Source organism: Gekko japonicus, unplaced genomic scaffold (assembly GCF_001447785.1).
Source record: "Gekko japonicus isolate JY-2015 unplaced genomic scaffold, Gekko_japonicus_V1.1 scaffold1529, whole genome shotgun sequence".
NCBI classification, from domain to species: Eukaryota; Metazoa; Chordata; class Lepidosauria; order Squamata; family Gekkonidae; genus Gekko; species Gekko japonicus.
Genome location: NW_015173717.1, coordinates 53,349 through 73,220, shown reverse-complemented (window position 1 = coordinate 73,220; position 19,872 = coordinate 53,349). Strand labels below are relative to the sequence as shown.

At 45.8% G+C, this 19,872-nt stretch overlaps 1 protein-coding gene across 1 annotated transcript in view; it reads right to left on the bottom strand.

Annotated features, from left to right (window-relative positions):
- LOC107120606 (uncharacterized protein K02A2.6-like) overlaps nucleotides 1-19,872 on the bottom strand; it is a 24,635-nt gene that overhangs the window by 2,578 nt on the left and 2,185 nt on the right. Inside the window, exon 2 of the mRNA XM_015423337.1 lies at nucleotides 2,226-2,360. Coding sequence (XP_015278823.1) covers nucleotides 2,226-2,360 — 135 coding nt within the window. The remainder of the gene's footprint in view (nucleotides 1-2,225; nucleotides 2,361-19,872) is intronic.

Here is a 19,872-nt window from a genome sequence, read left to right as displayed (position 1 = left end):
TCCCCCCCCCCACTCTCCCCCCCCTTCTCCTGCTTGCTCACAACCCCTCCACCTCACACACTCTCGGCTGCCTCCACACCCTTTTCTCAGCAACCCTGGGCTGGGACTCGGAGTGCATCACTTCCACCACCTGTTGGTGCTGGACAGCCAGGAGCCTGGGAGGGGAAGGTTAAAGGGGTGTGTGTGGGTGGGCAGGGGACACAGTGGGGCCTGCAAGACACTCCAGGCCCTGGCGGTTGCCCCCCCCCCCCGCGCTCAGGGCGTGCTGGTCCTGGCCCTCTGCAGAACCCCTGCAGCCATGATGGCTACCGATAGGATGAAACAGAGAGTGAGTGAAGAAAAGTCCAAACATTTTTAAAATGCAGGGACTGTGCAGCTCCATCCTGTGCCCTGCTGAAGTAGCTGAGAGTTACTCTTAAGTTAATGTTCATAGGATTGCTGCATCACAGTTTGTCGTAAGTATCAGCAGCGGGGTGGGGGTGGGGATTTGGTCTGACTCCAGTAAGTGAAAAGGCGACGTGGGTTGAGCTTTCAGATGAAACCTGTAACAATTGTCTTAGTTTTGTAGAAACAGCAAAAACAAGAGAACAAAAGTTTCAAGAAATTGCTCACCATACTTCAGATTTCTGCAGCACTTTGGAGCATTTAAAACCTCAACAGTCCTTCCCACTAAACCATGTTAACTCCTCCTGTTCACCAACATTAGTCATATTATACCCCCAAAGCGGAGACCCCAAAGCAGCCGGAATGGGAAGCATTCTTCTCTTGGGGGGAGGAGGCCCCTGTTCAGCCGCCCCATCTGAGACAGCAGCCTGGTGAGCGGCCCTCAGGTCCTCCTGCTGCTGCTGCTGCTCTCCTAGCACAGAAACCAAGCCCCGCTGTTGCCGATCTAGATACTGTCTGAGGTCAAACTGGCAGGTGGCCAGCCCTCCCTATTGAGGAAGGGATGCTCCAAAAGAAGAGACAAACGTGAGCATGGAGCTGCCTTGTACTGGGTCAGGTTCAGGGGGGCAGCCATGTTGATCTGAAGCAGCAGAGCAGAGTCAGAGTCCAGTTGGGCACCTTTAAGACCACCAACGTTCCATTCACGGTATAAGCACACTGCCTCAGAGCCATCCGTCCATCAAGGTCAGAATTATCTACTCAGACTGGCAGCAGCTCTCCAGGGTCTCAGGCTGAGGTCTTTCCCAACACTGAACTCCCTGGTCCTTTTAGCTGAAGAGGATGAGGGACTGAACCCGGGACCTCCTGAATCCCAAGCAGATGCTCTGCCACTGAGCCACAGCCTTTCCTCTTAAGAAAGGGAGGTCTCTTTGGAGAGGGCTGAGAGAAAGGCTGGGAAGCCAAGCAGCCGCTCCTCACAGCTGAGGCTGCCCGCTTTGTTTGGGCCGAGGATCCTCTGCCTGTAGCCCCTACAGACCAGAAGTCCCCTGTCATAGAGATGCGGCAACGCAAAGAGCCTTCGATTGCAGAATTTTTGGGCAGCTGCTAAAGACCCTGCAGCCCAGCAATCACCGTAAGAGCCAAGCCGATGTCTCTCCAAATCTCCCAAGTCTGGAGACAGACAATAGTTTTCAATGGAGATGGACCTTGTTTGGACACTACTTCTCCTGGCACACAGGCAGGTTTCTTTGGTCTCACTTCAGCTCCTGGTAAAACAGGGTTTGCAACAGTACAACCCTTATGGATCCTGTTGACGTGAGGCAGGAATGGGTGAGCATACACCACTACCCCACAAGCAGCCGTGGCCATTCATCTGGAATCCAAAGCCGTCTGAAAGAGGTGAGTGCCCTGGGGCTTGCTAGGGTCTCCTGTGATTCCAGAGACCTATTTAGTCGGGCCTTGACCCGGGTGGCCCAGGCCAAGCCAACCTTGTCCGTCCTTGGAGGCTAAGCAGGGTCGGCCCTGGTGAGTACTGGGAACAGAGACCACCAAGGAAGGCCAGGATCGGCAGACCACCTCTGAACATCTCTTGCCTTGAAGACCCTGCAGAGTTGCCCTAAGTTGGCTGCAACTTGACGGCACTTCACATTCACACACTTTTGTCAGAGGTGAGAGTGGACAAAAAGACAGTGGCAGCAATTCCTCCACCTTACCTCTTCCTACAGATAGCAGCCTATAGACCTGCTCTAGATCTTTTACCTGTGTGACCATCACAGGAAAAGGGCGAACAGCGGAGCCTCGGAGAGGAGGCCTCTCATACCTGCCTTGGCGTGGTCACTCACCAGCTGGGCAGCCTCGCCCCTTCTCCCACTCCGGCTGAGGCACGGCTCCCAGCCCATCTCGAGAGGAGCAGTGAAGTCCTGCCGAGGAAAGCTGGGGCTTGTTTTGAAGGGGCCTCTCCTCTTCAGAAGAGGAAGCTGAAAATGGGGAAGATAAGGCTGAGGTTAGATGACAGGAAATATCTGGATGCGAAGTGACAACATGTCAGGGTTGAGAAATGTGGCAGCCAGCACACTCTCCGGCCTCTGCTGTGTGGAAAGCGCCACGATGGCCAATGTTGGCTTTATTTGAAAGTCCTGGCCGCTCCCCTCCTTTGATTCCACTGGGGACTGCAAAGGGGCAACCTTTGTGCTCGTCTTGTGTGCAGCAGGAGTGCCCCCCCCCCCCCCCCCCCCAGAGAAGAAGGGCGGCAGAAGGGGGGGGAGGCAGTTGCTCTTCGCTTCCACTTTTGTTTCAAGCTTCTTATAAAAGAGGAATGGAAAAACCTGTGCGTCTTTAAAAATAAACGGGAGAGGAGCAAGGGACTGCCTATAAAGTTTGTCACATGCTTCCCCACAATCTTTGAAACCCCCCTCCCCCCAACGCATGAGGCTTTCCATTGCTTCCTGAATGGTACGCAGATGGAGAGTGATTTCAGCAAAGCGTACTTTATTTGATCAGGAACAAGACGGCTTTGGCTGGCTCACAGGCTGGCTTATATTTCCCGAGAAACTGCCACCCAACCCCCCCCCCACTTCCCAATAGGTTATTGACAGTGGCCGAGAGTCCCATTGGCTTCTCAGCCAGGAACCTAGCCCCCTGATTGGAGCGGGCTAGGATCCGCATAGTCCATTGTCTCTTGGAGCGAAGCTCGACGGTTGTCTCTGGACTTGTCTGAACTTGTCTGAACTTGATAAACTACACTTCCTCTGCCTCTTCCAGAGCAGTAGCTCTCAGTCTTTAGAAACGGGGGGTGGTGGTGATGGTTTGCAATTCTTCACAGATCTCTAATCCTCCCCCAACTCCCCTGAGCCATGGCACGCCACATATGGAGCTCTCCATTCTCATGCATCCTTAAAGCAATACAAAACAATATGAGGGGTGTGAAAAAAATGGGTTTTTTTTGGGGGGGGGGGTTATTGGATCCAGAAAATATCAGTATTTCCCGATATTCCAAAATCCCAGTGCTGGTATGGAATCCTGAACTTTTTCAGGTCCTACAGGGGCCGTTATACTCAATGGGGAATCTATCTGGAGTTATCCAAGGGTCTGGGTGGGCTGTTTTTTTTTCTGAGGCAGAGGCACTAAATTTGCAGCATAGCTGCTGGTGCTCTCCTCAGAAGAACCCCCAAGTTTCAAAAATATTGGACTGGGGGTCCAATCCTATGGCCTTCAAAGAAGGTGCCCCCATCCTCTATGGTTTCTAAAGGAGGGGGGGGGAAACAGCAAAAAAAGCAAAAACAATAGAAGCCCAGCAGATCAGAATCAAAATCCCTGAGACTCTCTGCAGTAGAAACTAAAGGTGGGGGAGGCATTTTTGCAAGCCTAGCAGAGTCAGTGCAATGAGCCCAGCAGAACCATTGCCACTGTAGCACTGCAAACCCACCAGGACTAAGGTCAAATCTCTGCAGTAGAAACTGAAGGTGAGAGGGGGCATTTTTGCAAGCTCAGCAGTACCATTCCAATCACAGAGTGCCCAGAAGTACCAGTTCAATCACAGAGTGCCCAGAAGTACCAGTGCAATCAAAGAGTGCCCAGGAAAACCCATTGCCACTGGGCAATGCCACCGCAACAAGACTGATGTGAAGCACAGAATTACACTCCAAGTGGGGGGAGGGCTGCAAGCCCAGCAGAACCAATGCAATATAAGGATGGGGGGGAGAGAGAGATTTTGCAAGCCCACCACAACCAGTTACAATGTGCAGACTGCCCAGCTGAACCCAGTGCCACTGGCATTGCAAGCTTAAAGGGACTGATCTCAAAGCACAGAGTCACAACAGATCCAAACAACAGGGGGAGGATTTTGCAAGCTCTGTGCAAGAAAATTGGAAGGGTACACAAAAACCTATTATGAATTAGTGTTTTCCCTTGCTTTCATTGTGCATGTCTGTCAGGTTTTCTTTTTCATTCTGCATTAATTTCCTCCCTTTCAGTGCTCAGTTTGCTTTCCTGCCGCTGTTTCCTTGGGTTTTCTAAGAGTGGCTTTGTGCCGATTTTCCCCTTGTTTCACTCCCAAGTCGAAGGTAATTTAAAAGCATACAGATTCCCTTGGATTCCCCCCCCCTGCCCTTTGCTACCCCTAAAGGGCCCTTATTGTTTTACATTTAATTTCTTTTTACAAGCGGCCTAAGTCTAGCGATGATATGGGACCATTGCTAATTTCATGCCACTTGTAAAGGAATTACTCCTGGCAGGGCCACCCTCTCCCACCACCCAGTTTCAACTGGGCATCAGGAGAAGGCAGCGGGCCTACTCCAGTCACAGCAATCCCAGTGGGGCCGCCCTCTCTGGCTGCCCGGTTACAACTGAGCTGTCATAGGCAGGGACTAAGCAGGCTCTCCATAGGCTGCCACCACTCTGGTATGGTCTCCTTGGGAGGGCCCAGAGCACCCACCCAAATTGCTTCATTTCCTTTCCAGCAGGTTTCACCCTCTGAGTGACCAAATGCGGTTTGAGGACCCAGGCAGAGTGACAAATAACTTCACTAAAGAGGCCTAATAACAACTGTAATTCAAGCAATGTGTAAGATACTGTGTTTGTAGGTGAGCAAACAAAATAAAACACCCTATCTAGACTGTCCCTAGCCATCTCTTGATGTTGGCTCCAAGCTGAGTCACTCCTTCCTGGATAAGGGATTCCTCCATCTGCAGCAGCCTTTGCTCATCTCTGCTCCCTAGGAGTGAACCACCTCCCTTTTTGGGCAAGGCCTTTTATTCCTTCTTCCCAGACACCACCCCCTTCACCCTTGATTGGCCCTAGTTTTCCTTCCAAAATTCCTTTTACCAGTCACAAGGCCCAGAGGGTGCTTGGAAAATGTAGGCCTGGTAGTTACTTTGATATATGCCTCCCTAGGGCCTGTTGGCCACACTGCTACAGGCCTAGGATCATGATAGGAGTGGTGGGAGAAGGCAGTGGGATTGCCTTCTCCCACTGCCCAGTTTCAGCTGGGCAGCAGGAAGAGGCAGCCCTGAGCTGCGCCTGCTGGGAGCCATCACCTCCCTGCACACACAGCGAGCCCGCCTGGGCTGCCTTCTCATGCCACCTGGTTCAAACTGGATGGCAGAAGGAGGCAGCAGAGAGCCCAGGGTATTTATTCTGGGCTGCAGAATAAATACACCAGTGAAAAGGAATGGTGCATACTGCAGACACAGAATCCGAAGTCATGCTTAAAGGCTTGACTGCTCAGATTCTCTGCAGTAAGCTGTGCTTGGGTAATGGGCTAACTAAAGGAAGGCCAGCAAAGGGGGGGGGGACTCTCTTGAAACTGACAAGACTAGTTTGAAACTGACAAGAGAAGTGGGGAAGCCCATAGAAGCCCCCAGACACAGAGAAAAAAACAAGAAAAAAATGCAGTGCTGGCTCTCGGTCTTCCCAGAAAATTCTGAATATATCTGGAATTTGGGGGGGGGGGATTTTACCCCCTGGCTTTCCAAAAAAATCCCAGATATCTTTGGGATGCCAAAATATACCCAAAAAATATCGACAAGGTATTTTTCGGATATATTTTTTGATCGGTTGTATCTGAATGCACACCCCTAAACAATGCCACTTCAACAACACTTTAAAAGCAAGTTTAAGTCACCCATTTGCATTGTCTGGACATAGGGTCACCAACCTCCAGGTGGGGCCTGGAGATCTCCCAGAATGACAACTGATCTCCAGACTACAGAGATCAGCCCCCCTGGAGAAAATGGCTGCTTTGGAGGGTGAACACTATGATATTACACCCTGCTGAGGCCCCTCCCCAAGCTTCATTCACAAACTGGGAAGAAAATAATGCCACACTTGTAAGTTGGAAGAAAAAAGGGAACATGATCTACACTTCCTTCTGTCAGAGCCCCTGGAGAAATCAGTCCCCAATAACAGTCATTCAGAAGAATTAAAGTTTATTGAGACATTGATAGGATCTGGACCCTTAATGATTCCATGTTAGAACTGGGGCAAAGCACACGAAGCAAGCAATTATACTACAATCAAACAGGACATTAATGGCACCTGGCCAATGGCACCTAAGCTACAAAGCCCACCTAACTAACAGCATAAAATTCTCAGGGGAGAGAGGATACCAGATAATTCTGGGCTCGCTTCAGAAGTAAGAAAGTGCAAGGAAGCAAGGGAGGTGAGAAGTACCGTCTGCCTGCAATAGCCGAGACCACAAGAACCAATGGAGTCCACCAGGGCTCTTTTTGTAGCAGGTACTCATTTGCATATTAAGCGACAAACCCTTAATGTAGCCAATCCTCCAAGAGCTTACAGTAGCCCCTGTAAGAAGAGCTCTGTAAGCTCTTGGAGGATTGGCTACATTAGGGGTGTGTGGCCTAATATGCAAAGGAGTTCCTGCTACAAAAAGAGCCCTGACAGAAAAGACCCATCAAAATACAAACCAAAGCTAAGTATCTACTTAACTTGTTGTCCATTTCAAATGCATAAAAAATAAAGGAGAGTAGAGAGGATAGAATCTCTATAGAAAGAATGATAAGCGCAAGAATGCAAAGAGGCAAAGAAATCTAAAAACAGCTACGAAAAGAAAGCATAGAGAGATTTATGATAAAAATAAAAGTGCAAATTAAACATACTGGGGAAATAAATAGAGGTAAATGCTGCATAATTTTGTTTTTTTCTTTTCTATACCTTGCAACCGGCGAAGCTGGCTCTTTAAGGATCGAAGGTGACGAGGCAAGTTTTTCCGAGTGAAAGAGAGGCAGCACGCCAGCGCGGAGAAAAAGAGGAGTGGCAAATGCGGAAGTATGGAAAGCTGACAAGGATGCAGAGTGACGTAGTAAAGAGGAGACGAGCAGAGACAGAGCAGAAGCAAGAGGGAGAGGACGAAGAGTGACGCATTGAGGGGGCGACAAGTCAACTACAGGAGAAAAAACCCTTAAAGGGACAGAAAACAAGGCTTGAAAGGGAAGAAGAGTGAAAGAGACTTAATAGTTGCAGAGAAAATTGTAGAGACCTTAAAGAGACACTGATAACTAAATACTGAATACAAAATATCGGATAAATATAACATTAATAGGGAAAAAATAGTTAGAGATAGGGGGACATTACAAAAAGAGATAATAACTACAATATAGCATAAAACAAGGAAAATAAAAATAAACAGATATTAAATAGGAATATCAGAAACAATGGAATCAGGAGCAGGAAATAGTAGGAAAGGATCCATACCTTCTCCAGGTCAATTAGGAGCTACTAGCCAACTAAAAGCAAACATTTCACAACAATCAGTGAAAGAGCTGAAAACATTTATCCAGGAAAGCATAACTCAAACTTTACAACAAACAGTGGAACTAATATTGCCAGATCTGATTTAAAAAGAACTAGCTCCAATACATACAAAGATGGAAGAAATATCAAACCAGATCAAAGCAGAAACAGGAGATTAAGAAACAAATGACCGACAACAAAAAAGAAATTACAAAAATTACAAAATAGCTAATAAATTGGAAGAAGAAACACAAGACTTAGACCTAGAAATCCAAGAATTAAAAGAAAAAAGTGACAAAATGGAGGAATCCATTATTAATTCCAAAATGGAAAGAGCAGGTTTTATAATTAGATGCAAAAATATAACGGAAGAATTAGATAAGAACCTAAAAGAAGAAATTGCAAAAACTTTTGTGGAACAATTGAGCATAGGGACTAAGGAGGAAATTCTAGAAGATATAGAAGCAGCCTATAGAAAAAATTCAGCATTTGCCAAAAGGAAAATCTCCCCAGGGAGGTACACATTAAATTTGACAAAAAAAGAAACAAGAAATAAAGTACTTAAAGCAGCGAATGAGAATAAAGTAATTATAGAAGAAAAAGAGATAAGGATCTTAAAAGATGTGCCCTGGAGAGTCAGGGGGGAAAGGATGAATTACAACATTCCCACTACTCTTTTAAAAGAAAATGGGATTTTGTATAGATGGCTCATCCCAGAAGGAGTATTATTCTCCTACAAAGGAAAAAGGCAAAGAATAAATTCTATTTTTAAACTAGAAACTTTCCTAGAAAAGGAAGGAGAAAACTTAGGTTGGCAAAAGAGAAAAGTGGAAGAAGAAGAAGAGGAGGAAGGAGAATGTGCAGAGGGACAAGAAGAAAGATCAGGAGAAAACCAGGGAGAAACAGGCTTTGAACTGATAGAGAAAAAAGATTTTGACATGGAAAAAGGAAAGAAAAGACGAAGAAATAAAGCTACAACCAAAATACAATTCCAGATGAAAATCAAATATCAAAACAGGAACCAAAATACCGGCAGTAAAAATAAAAATAATGACAAATAGAAACTTAAAGATCCTCTCAATAAATGTAAATGGTCTAAATGGACCGCAAAAAAGAAATAGAATCTTTCATCGGTTAACAAAAACAAAGGCAGATATAGTCTGCCTACAAGATACTCATATAAAAGAAGAGGATGATAAATATTTAAAACATAAAGCATTGGGTACAGACTTTATAGCCTCAGACAAAGTAAAAAAGAGAGGGGTGGTAATATATGCAAAAGAATATTTATACCCACAAATGATATATAGTTCAAAAGATGGAAGGATCAATTATGATAAACGGAAAAGAAACACTCATTATAAATATTTATATCCCAAACCAAAGCCAAGGGAACTTTTATCAAGAAATCAGAAAGATCTTAAAAAATAAAGCAACTGAAAACATTTGTATAATAGGTGACGTTAATGCAATTTTATACTCAAAAATAGATAAGAAAAAACAGAAGAAAAAATCGAAATCGGGAATGATTCTACCTAAATAGTTTTTGAACCTAGCAGAGGAATATAACATGATAGATGCATGGAGAACTAGAAACATTGACAAACAAGATTATACCTATTACTCTGCTAGATATAAATCTTGGTCTAGAATAGACATGGGATTGATTTCAACGGCAATGTTAAAAGATTTAAATGAAGCTGAAATTCTAACAAATGTTTATGCAGATCATAATCAGATACAACTACTGTTCCAACAAAAGAAAAAAAATATGAGATGGAGAATAAATACAAATTTATTAAGAGACAAAGAAATTATAACAAAAACAAATATAGAAATACAAGAATTCTTTAAAGGTAACACATCAAAAGAGACATCAATTAATATTATATGGGACACTTTTAAAGCATTTTTAAGAGGCTGGTTCATAAACCAGGAGGCTTGGAGAAGGAAAAAAGGAGAGAAAAAACCAAAAAACTGGAAACTAAAATAAAGATAGAAGAAGATAAGATGAAGAAATCAACAAAAATAGAAACAACAAGACTAAAAATCAAAGTCTTGCAACACGAAATGAATATATTATTATCACAAGAAATAGCTAAAAAGATAGGGAAAAAAACAATTTGTTTTTGAAAATGTTAATAAACCTACAAGATGGTTAGCTTATAAATTGAGGAAAGAAAGAGAAAAGAGAAATATATGGGCTTTGCAAGATGAGAACCAAGAAATAAAATATAAGATAAAAGATCTAAAAAATATTATACAACAATATTACAGTAATCTTTATCAACTGTAAGCCACTCAGAGACCCACTGGGGGTTCGAGCAGGGTAGAAAGTTGAAAGATAAAATAAAATAAAAACAAGGAACCCAAAATTTACAACACATAGAGAAATACTTGAAACAATATAATGCAATTTTTTTTAATGAGGAAAAAAATCTTAAATGACCCGAACACTCCATATGAAATAACAGAAGCAATAAGAAAACACAAAAAGAATAAATCACCTGGTCCAGATGGGATACCAGCAGAGGTCTATCAAAAGTTTGAAGAACAAATCTTCTCACCGTATATACTGGAGATGGAACTTGAGACCTCCTGTATGCGACTCATGTGCTCAGCCCCTGAGCTATAAACTTTCCCTTGGGCTAGGGTTGTCAGACACACACACCCCCGCCACTGGTGAGGGGTGGGGGTCCACAGGGTTGCCAAATCCATGTTGGGAGACTCCTGGAGATTAGGGAATGGAGCCTGGGGAGGACAGGGACCTCTACGGGGTACAAGGCCATAGAGTACGCCCTCCAAAGCATCCCTTTGCTCCAGAGGAACTGATCTCTGTAGTCTGGACATGAGCTGCAATTCCAGGGGATCCCCAGGTCCCACCTGGAGGCTGGCATCCCTACCTGGGACATAAATGGTTCTTGATATTTTTGCTTCATGCATACATCATAGTACTTTTAGGTTATGAATGACATTTGGATCACATTAAACCCATTAACGCAATCCATGTACACTGTGTCTGAGACTTCCCTTACGAACCAGAACCTGTTTCACAGGCTGCTAACCCATTTATTGACCTGGGCTGGAAAAATATACAAGAAGCTAGAGCTGAATCAAACCCTTTGATGTCCTTGACGGGAGGGAATCTCCATCTAGAGAAGGAGCTGAATCCCAGCGCTGGGAGGCAGCAGCAGGTGGGGAAGACTTTGATTGCTGCGTCTTCTTTTTGTTGGCTCTCCAGAGGAACTGGTTGGCTGCTGTGCGGGACAGGATGCTGGACTAGACGGGTTGCAGCTCTGATTCAGCAGGGCTCTTCTTATGTTCTAATGCCTTCTTATGTTCTAATGCCTTCTTATGTTCTAATGCCTTGCCTTCTATGCCCTGTTGCTGGACCTCCAGAGGAACTGGTTGGCCGCTGTGCGGGACAGGATGCCAGACTAGGTGGACTGCTAGTCTGATCTAGCAAGGCCCTTCTTATTTTACCATTTAATGGGATACAAAATGAAAAGGGACAAAGGGAAAAGTGAGAAGCATAAAACATCATTTGTTAAACACATTTTAAGTCTGATATGAAAAAAAATATGTATACAGACATGTGCTAGATGCCCATAGAACAACACAATAACAAAAGAGACGGGCTTAAAGCCATAATATCATTAAGTGTCTGATAATGGAAAACAACCACTAATTCTTTCATAGAAAAAATACAAAGGTCGATAACATTTCACATAGCAGTCTGCTCCAGACTCTCAAAGTCTATATCCCTCTAACAGTCTTGTATTTTGAAAGGCAGTCTAGTCTGTTTCAAATGCAATCAATCTGTATCTGAATACTTTTTCCAGATATTTAAGTGTTTCAGACCTCTGGTCTTTCCTCAGGAACAAATCCTATACAGGAATTCAATGTTACTTTCAAGTGGACACTTTCATTAATTTACTTTTCCGTTAATCTACGTGGGCAGGGTCTCCTCGCTTATTTCAAAATATGCGGGTGCTGCTGCCAAAATTAAATGGACCCAGACTTTGCCTCACCCATTTAAATTTGGCACCCATTTAATTTTGAAAATACAAGACTGTTAGAGGGATATAGACTTTGAGAGTCTGGAGCAGACTGCTATGTGAAATGTTATCGACCTTTGAAGGAACTAGTGGTAGTTTTCTATTATCAGACACATAATGATGTTATGGCTTTAAGCTAGTCTTTTTTGTTATTGTATTGTTCTATGGGCATCGAGCACACATCTGTATACATATTTTCATATCAAACACAATTTAAGGACATTGCATAATATAAGAATATCAAACATGAAAAAGTATAATACCAAATCAAAATATGGTAAATATATTTCCGTATAGATTTCCATTATTTCCTATCTAGGGTCCCGGTTACACGGGCAGGAAAATGCGGGGGGGGGGGACGTGGGTGTTAGCCCCGGGGCTAAAAACCGCGCGGTTGCTTGAGCAGACCTACCGATGGAGGTCCCGTGGAGGTCCCGTGGTAGGGGGGAGGTGCCGATCACTCCACTATCCTGTGGCGTGGCAAAGAGGCGGGGCGCGGGGCAAACGGGGTTGGGGTTTTTGTTTAAACTCAAATGTGCGCATGCTCCCTTGGGTGCTTGTGCGCATCCGTGGAGACTTTGAAAAAAAAACACCCTTTTTCCGAGGGGACATGGGCAGGCGCCGGAACTACCACCGGAAACGCAATCAGACGCCCGCCCTTGCCCCGCGGTTTCAGGAAACTAGTACCTCCGAGGTACTAGTTTTTTACCACGCATCTTCCGCGGGAAGCCTCAGGTTCACCACGGGAGCTCGACGCTTCCCAGATGTGGCGGTGAGATCGCGCCCGGAAAATCCGCCTATCTTCCGTCCCTCTAGCGTGCCTAATGCTCCGTGTGACCGCAGCCTAGGAAAGCCTATAAGCAAGAGACATGAAAAAGGAAAGAGTTAAAAAAACCTTTTTCCTTATCTTTATACAAGGTTTATACTATCATATAATAACCAGTAAACAGGTAACTGTACAAGATTAATGAGTATAACTACGAAAATATGATTATATGATTTGAGTATTAATCAATTTAAATTTCTTTATATCTCCTCTAACAGCTTTGTCTATATGTAGTAGTAAATATAAAAGGCTCTCCACTTATTCTTGAATTCGGTGATTGGCTTTTTATTTATACAGTTCATCATTTATGCCATAACAGCATATTCTTCCATTTTGTCTCTCTAGTTCTCAAGATCTGGGCAGATTTCAGACTTCTACTTGGTTGCAAATACTAGTCGTACTTCTTATGTTCTTGCCCCACCCCTGTTCTTCTTAAAGCCTACAAAATATAACTCTGGCATGTAAGTCGAGGGTTAGAGCAAGTGGCAGAACGCTCTTCATGCCAGCTGCCCTCTGTCTCCCCTCGTGTCCGTTCTTCTCCTTGTGTCTCCTCAGGGGAACATCAGAAGTGAAGACCCTCTGGCCACAGACAACGACCAGGTTGTTGCAGAAACAGCTTTCTCGCAGTGCTCAGCCACATTGTGACAAGAGGAATAACCACCTGGGCAGCAGAAGGGGCATAATGAGCCCCCGGCCCCATGACTGCCCCAGAGGGCAGCCGGGTTGCTCTGCAGTGGAAGGGCTGCATGCAAGCCCGGTAGCACCTGAGAGACCAACAGGATTTCCAGGGGTTGAGCTTTCGGGAATCGAAGCCCCCTCCGTCAGATAGCTGCTCCTCTGAGCTTGAATCTAGCAGCTCCACAACTGACTCCACTTGCGTGGTTGCGTGGCCCACATGCAGGGCAGTATCGGGATGGGATGGGTAGGCCATCCTGATGGCTTGAGAGTGGGCTTGCACGATCAGACAGTGGGAAGTCTGTCCATCATGGCCTGTTGGAATCAGTTAAGACCGGACTTTCCCCGGTGTCTTTTAACTCCATTTCTATGGCGGGGCAGCATGGAGTGCTGACAACGACAAGACCTTCACAGGTGTTGCTGTCTCATCCTGCCTTTTAGATCTGTCAGGCATTTGCAGCTAAGACAGACCTCGAGGCACGTCTGACTGCAGCCTTAGAGCCCGCCCTCCAAGGCTGCCATTTTTCCCGGGGGGGGTGTCGATTTTGGTCATCCGGAGATCAGTTGCAATAGTGGGAGATCTCCAGAGGGTGGAAACCCTAATGTGAGGAGGCTTGAGGAAAAAATGTCTTCAAAGAGAGACTTCAGTGGAGGTTAAACCACTTGGGTATATCTTTGTGCTTTCCCCTCAGGTCCCTGTGGTAAATTTGAATAGGAGACTGAGCTTCCTGGTTTAAATGGGGTTAAGTTATTCCTGACTGAGCTGGTAAAGAATCTAAGGTAACTTTGCTGAAGACCTTCCCCTGGATTAGATTTTTTTTAAAAAATAATGTACTTCTAAATGTACTTTAACTTTAAAAAAATTAATGTACTTCTAAAGAATACTCTGCAAATGTGGAAGAGAAATGGAGCAATACCTTGAAAAGATGTACAAGACATAGCTTGTGCCTCCCAAGCCTTCAGATGGAAGACACTGACGATGGTGTCTGTTTCATAGACGGAGAGGATACTGCTGCTGGAGGAAGATTATGTTTTGTCATGTTTATTTAAAGGTCTGGTTTCATTTTGTTTTTAAAGGATCTTTGAGGCTTTAGTTGTCTCTCAGATGAGCCAAGGATGATAAGAAAACCCCAAGTAACTGTCACAGTCTTTGGTGAGGTGCAGTTTCACCACTTGGATGGTCTTTAATGTAGAGATATTCAAATATGCCCTTTCTCATTTCTTAAAGGTTTCACACTTCATTGTTACAAGTGTTCTTGTCCCACCTGTTTTCTTTGCTGGTTTTCCCACTGTGTTCATTTTTCATGTTTTAATGTGACTTTACTGGGGTTTTACATCCTTTATACATTATGCACCATATTAATGCAAAAATTGTGAATTTTATTATTGAACTTGGTTGTTTGGATGAGAAAAAGACAACTCTGATGTCCACCCGCCTCCCTGCTCCTGCCCCTCTGCCTTAGGGATGCCAGTGCAATGGCAGACAACATTCCTCTGTTTGTGGGGAAGTTTATTCCCCCATCCTTTAATTTTTAAAAAAACATCTGTGATCCTGGGGATTCCCCCAACATGCAGAAAAATCTCCCTCCTTCTCCATGGCCCCAATCCATGGATTTAAGTATCTGCAGATGGGGTCTTGCTGAGAATTACTGATAACAAATGTGAAATTCAGAAAACAGGAGAAACTGCCCTTCCTGTGTTGCCCAATTCCCCCCCCCCCATTACTCTGTTGCTTAAGATTGTTCTTTACTGTGTTCTCAGCTCAGGTTAGCCAACTTCTGCAAAAACTGTTGAAACAAAATGCAACATCATGTTTTTAACCACATCATTTCCCGCTCTTTTATAGATGGAGCAGAGGTCCATTGGTGGCTATTAGCCACAAGGTATAGATAGGAGCTCTGGGGCAAGTGATGCTCTGTATTCTTGGTGCTTGGGGGGGCAACAGTGGGATGGGTTCTAGTGTCCTGGCCCCACTGCTGGACCTCATGATGGCACCTGGTATTTTTGGCCACTGTGTGACAGAGTGTTGGACTGGATGGGCCATTGGCCTGATCCAACATTGGCATCTCTTATGTTCTTATTCCATTAACTTGTCCCGAGGACAGCAATGCTAAGCTTGCCAGATCCAGGTTGGGAAACTCCTTGACATTTGGGGATGAAGCCTAGGGGAGGACAGGGACCACATGGAGTCCCCCCTCCACAGTAGCCATCTTCTTCCGGAAAACCAATCTCTGTAGTTGGGAGATGAGCTGTAATTTTGGGATCCCCAGGTCCCACCTGAAGGCTGCCCTCCCTAGCAATGTTTCTGCCAAAGAATCCAAACACACAAATGGGCACATTAAACCCTGTGGGATAGCCATGGGCATCAAACTCCCATTTTGGGGGCTCCCCTAGGTGGGAGGCAGGACATGGATGATCATGATTTCTCACAGTTTTTTAAAATTTCAAAGCATCCCTGTGTCAGACCCCGGTCTAGTTATACTCAGCAACTCACTCTTGGCAGTGATAAGTTTGAGGTATATGCAAGATCCAGAACGTCACTGTGTCAGAACTGAAGCCTTTTGGCAGGCACAAGCTTAATACAGAAAATTCAAAGAAAAGCCCCTTCCCCTTCTCCCAAGCACACATCACATTCACACCACGCCTGGCTTTGCCATCCCAGCCAAGCGAAAGATATATGTCTAGGTTTTCAGCTTTCCAAACTGGTACAGAGAGCCTCTCAAGGACACCTTCTCCTGGGAAAGAAAAAGGAAGGGAAGGAGGTTGACTTGGAAAGTGATGTCTCCTGAAAGCGAAAGGTCTCACTCCCTCACTCACTCACACCACCCCCTCCACTAAGGAATTCCCTCCGCCCAGCCACAATGGCAACCAAAGCAAGTGAAGCATGGCAGGGTTCGACACCCTATGGGCTGCTAACGTGATTGGGGAAGAGGGTCTCTTATTAGGAAGGGTATTGAAAACAGATCAGCCAATATCATAAGGCCCCTATATAAATCAATGGTGAGACCTCATTTGGAATACTGTGTACAGTTCTGGTCACCACACCTTAAAAAGGATATTATAGCTTTGGAAAAAGTGCAGAAAAGGGCAACTCGAATGATAAAAGGGTTGGAACACTTTCCCTATGAGGAAAGGTTAAAGCGCTTAGGGCTCTTTAGCTTGGAGAAAAGACAACTGAGGGGTGACATGATCGAGGTTTACAAGATTATGCATGGGAAAGAACAAGTAGAGAAAGAGGAACTTTTCTCCCTTTCTCACAGTACAAGAACTCATGGGCACTCCATGAAATTGCTGAGCAGTCGGGTTAGAATGGATAAAAGAGTGATTCACACATGGAATTCACTGCCACAGGAAGTGGTGGCGGCTACAAGCATGGACGGCTTCAAAAGGGAATTAGATAGGCATATGGAGGTCCATCAGTGGCTATTAGCCACAAGGTATAGATAGGGGCTCTGGGACAAGTGATGCTCTGTCTTCTTGGTGCTGGGGGGGGCAACAGTGGGAGGGCTTCTAATGTCCTGGCCCCACTGGTGGACCTCCTGATGGAATGGTATTTCTGGCCACTGTGTGACAGAGTGTTGGACTAGATGGGCCTTTGGCCTGATCCAACATTGGCGTCTCTTATGTTCTTATGTCATTTTCATCTTTCTCCTGGTGCTGTTTCCCTAACTGAAACCAACTCTCCCCAGCTTCTGTTAGCTCCTTGGGGGCAGGGAACAGGAAAATAAGTCTTTCTGGGTTGGAAGTTCTTGGAGATTTAAGGATGGAGTCTGGGGAGGGTGTGATTTAGGAAGGGGGAGGACTCAGTAGGGTATAATGCCATAGAGTATGCCCTTCAAAGTAGCCATTTCCTCCAGGGTAACAGATCTCTGTCATCTAGAGGTGACTTCCAAATAACCAGGCCCCTTCTGGAGGCAATGCTGCCTAATACCAACTTTTGCGGGGTGGGTGGGTGATCTACAATGCAGAATAGAAAACACCCCTGCCCCTTCCCACTGCAATTTTTACAGTCGAATTAGCAGCCCAATATGTGGCACCAGGCCTAGTGCGACCCTTTGTGTATCCTACACTTTTGCAACTCTTAACACACACACACCCCAGTGCTCCCTCCAAGCTACCTCCCTGCTAGCATGAGGTCTTGAAGATCCCGTTCTTGAGGAAGGTCTGATCAACCCACCTCTCCTCATGCTGGGGTGGTTTCAGTTGTGGCGCTTACCTGGTGGAACAGCTTTCTGGTCCACATGAGGAGAGTTCACAGCCTGAAGGCTTTCGGAAAGTTGTGCAAAACTGGGCTCTTCGGGCAGGCATTTTAAGAAACGTCTTAGGGCTGCCAGCCTTCAAGTGAGGCCTGGAGCTCCCTTGGAATTCCAGTTGACCTCTCGGCTCCTGGGACCAGGGCTCCTGGAGGAAAGGGCTGCTTGGGGGGCGGGGAGGCGGACTCTATGGCACCCCCTGGCTCTCAAGCTCCCGCCTCTTCCCAGGCGCCACCTTCCCCAGACTCCACCCCCTCCCCAGATCTCCAGGATCTCCTTTATCTGGAGTTGGCAACCATGTCCAATGCCTGGTGGGGCCTCAGGATTGTGACTGATCTCCAGAGTACAGTGATCAATTCCTGGGGTTGCCAACCTCCAGGTGAGGCCAGGAGATCTCATGTTACCACAATTTATTTCCGGACGACAGAGATCGGCTCCCCTGCTTTGGAGGGAGGAGTCTATGTACTCCTTGTACTCTGCTGAAGTCCCCCCCTCTCCAACCCCCCCCTCCGGGATCCACCCCCAAAATCTCCAGGTCTTTCCCAACCCAGAGCAGGCAGCCCTTTCAATTCCCCTGAAGAAAGTGGCAGCTGCAGAGAGTGAACTCAGTGGCATCACATTCCTGCTGAGATCTAATGGGTGGAAATTACAAGGGAGTCGTTACCGGCTAAATATCAGGAGAAACTTCCTAACTGTAAGAGTGGTTGAGCAGCGGAACAGACTGCCTCGGGAGGTGGTGGATGCTCCTTCGCCGGACGCTTTCAAGCGGAGGCTGGATGACCATCTTTCGGGTATCAGCTATGCTCCTGCAGAGTGCAGGGGGTTGGACTGGATGACCTGCAAGGCCCCTTTTAACATTCTATGATTTCTATGATTCTATCCCTCCCCTGCCCAAAACTCTACCATCCCAGGCTCTGCCCCCAAATCTCCAGGAACCTCCCTACCTGAAGTTGGCAGCCTTAGCTGGCCTAATCCTGTTGCAGGCAGGAGGCTTTTAGCAGCTTGAAAGGGGTTGGGTGAAGTTCAAACATGCTTCCCCTCCATACGAGTGTTGTGTGAAGGGGAAAACCTCAGCCGACAGTTTTGGAGCCGCAACCCTCCCCGTCACATCAGGAGTCCTCCGCTGTTTGAGCCTGCAGGCATCTTTGGAATTCTGGCTCTGGGTGGTGGGCACAAAATGGCTGCTGCAGGAGGCAGAGTCAGCCACAAAATGGCTGCTGCAGCTTACCTTCGTTTTGGGTTGCCAGCTTCAGGTTGGGAAATGCTTGGAGATTTGTGGGGTGGAGCCTGGGGAGGGCGGGGTTTGGGGAGGGGAGGGACTTCAATTGGGTTGAATGCCACGGAGTCCACCTTCCGGGGCAGCCATTTTCTCCAGGTTAACTGACCTTTGTTGCTTGAAGTTCAGTTGGAATCCCAGGAGATCTCCAGCCAGCCACCCCCTGGAGGTTAATACAAAAACTGAGGGTCACAGTGTTAGGAAGACATACAAATATATATATATCACTGTGTAGAATAAATATATGTTTATGGTAGAACAAGTTTATACTTTATTCTTTTTATATTTTTCAATACTGTTGTCTAAATATTGGTATCAAATATTATCAAAAATATTGAGCCTGGCAGCTACCTGATAAAATTTGAGAGATACGCAGTCTTAGATGGGTTATTATGTTTGCCGCAAGGGTTCTGATGGGACCCTAGACAATGCTGTTGTCTTAAGAACTTTTGTGCACACAAAGAGAAATTGTTGCGCCTCCTGTCATTTATATATACATCACAGCCCTTGAAAAAGATTCATTCGAAACGGGTAAATTACTAGGGTCCCCCCTGGGACTAGTGAGAGCATTACTGACAAGGCGCTGTCTGGATGTAAACCTGCACTTGATGTATTGTTTGGGTGAAACATATTTTTCTCTATGTATTGTTTGGGTGAAATATATTTTTGATACTATTTGATACCAATATTTAAACGACAGTATTGAAAAATATAAAAAGAAAAAGAATAAAGCATAAAATTGTTCTACCATAAACATATATTTATTGTACACGGTGATATATATATTTTTGTATGCCCACCTAGAGGTGGGCAACCCCTGTTTTACTCTTCACCTGAGCTGCGCATGTTCCAGCCCCTCCCCCTGGGGATGCCCAGCTTCCGTGTCCCTCTGGATCCAACGGGAAGGAAGGGCCAAGGCCTCCCCTGTGGAGCTCCCTTTCATAAGGCGCCTGCCTGCTCACCCCCACCTTGTGACTCGAGAAACTGGAGAAACCCTTTGGGGCCCCTATGAGTGACTTCCAGGACTCTTTTTGGTTTTATAATATCGGTTTTGATTCTTTCCTGTAAGCCATCCTGAGTGAGGCGTAACCTGCAGAGTCTCCTGCTTGTGCGGAGGAGCCGTGGCTCCAGCATTTCAGGGTTGGTTCAGCA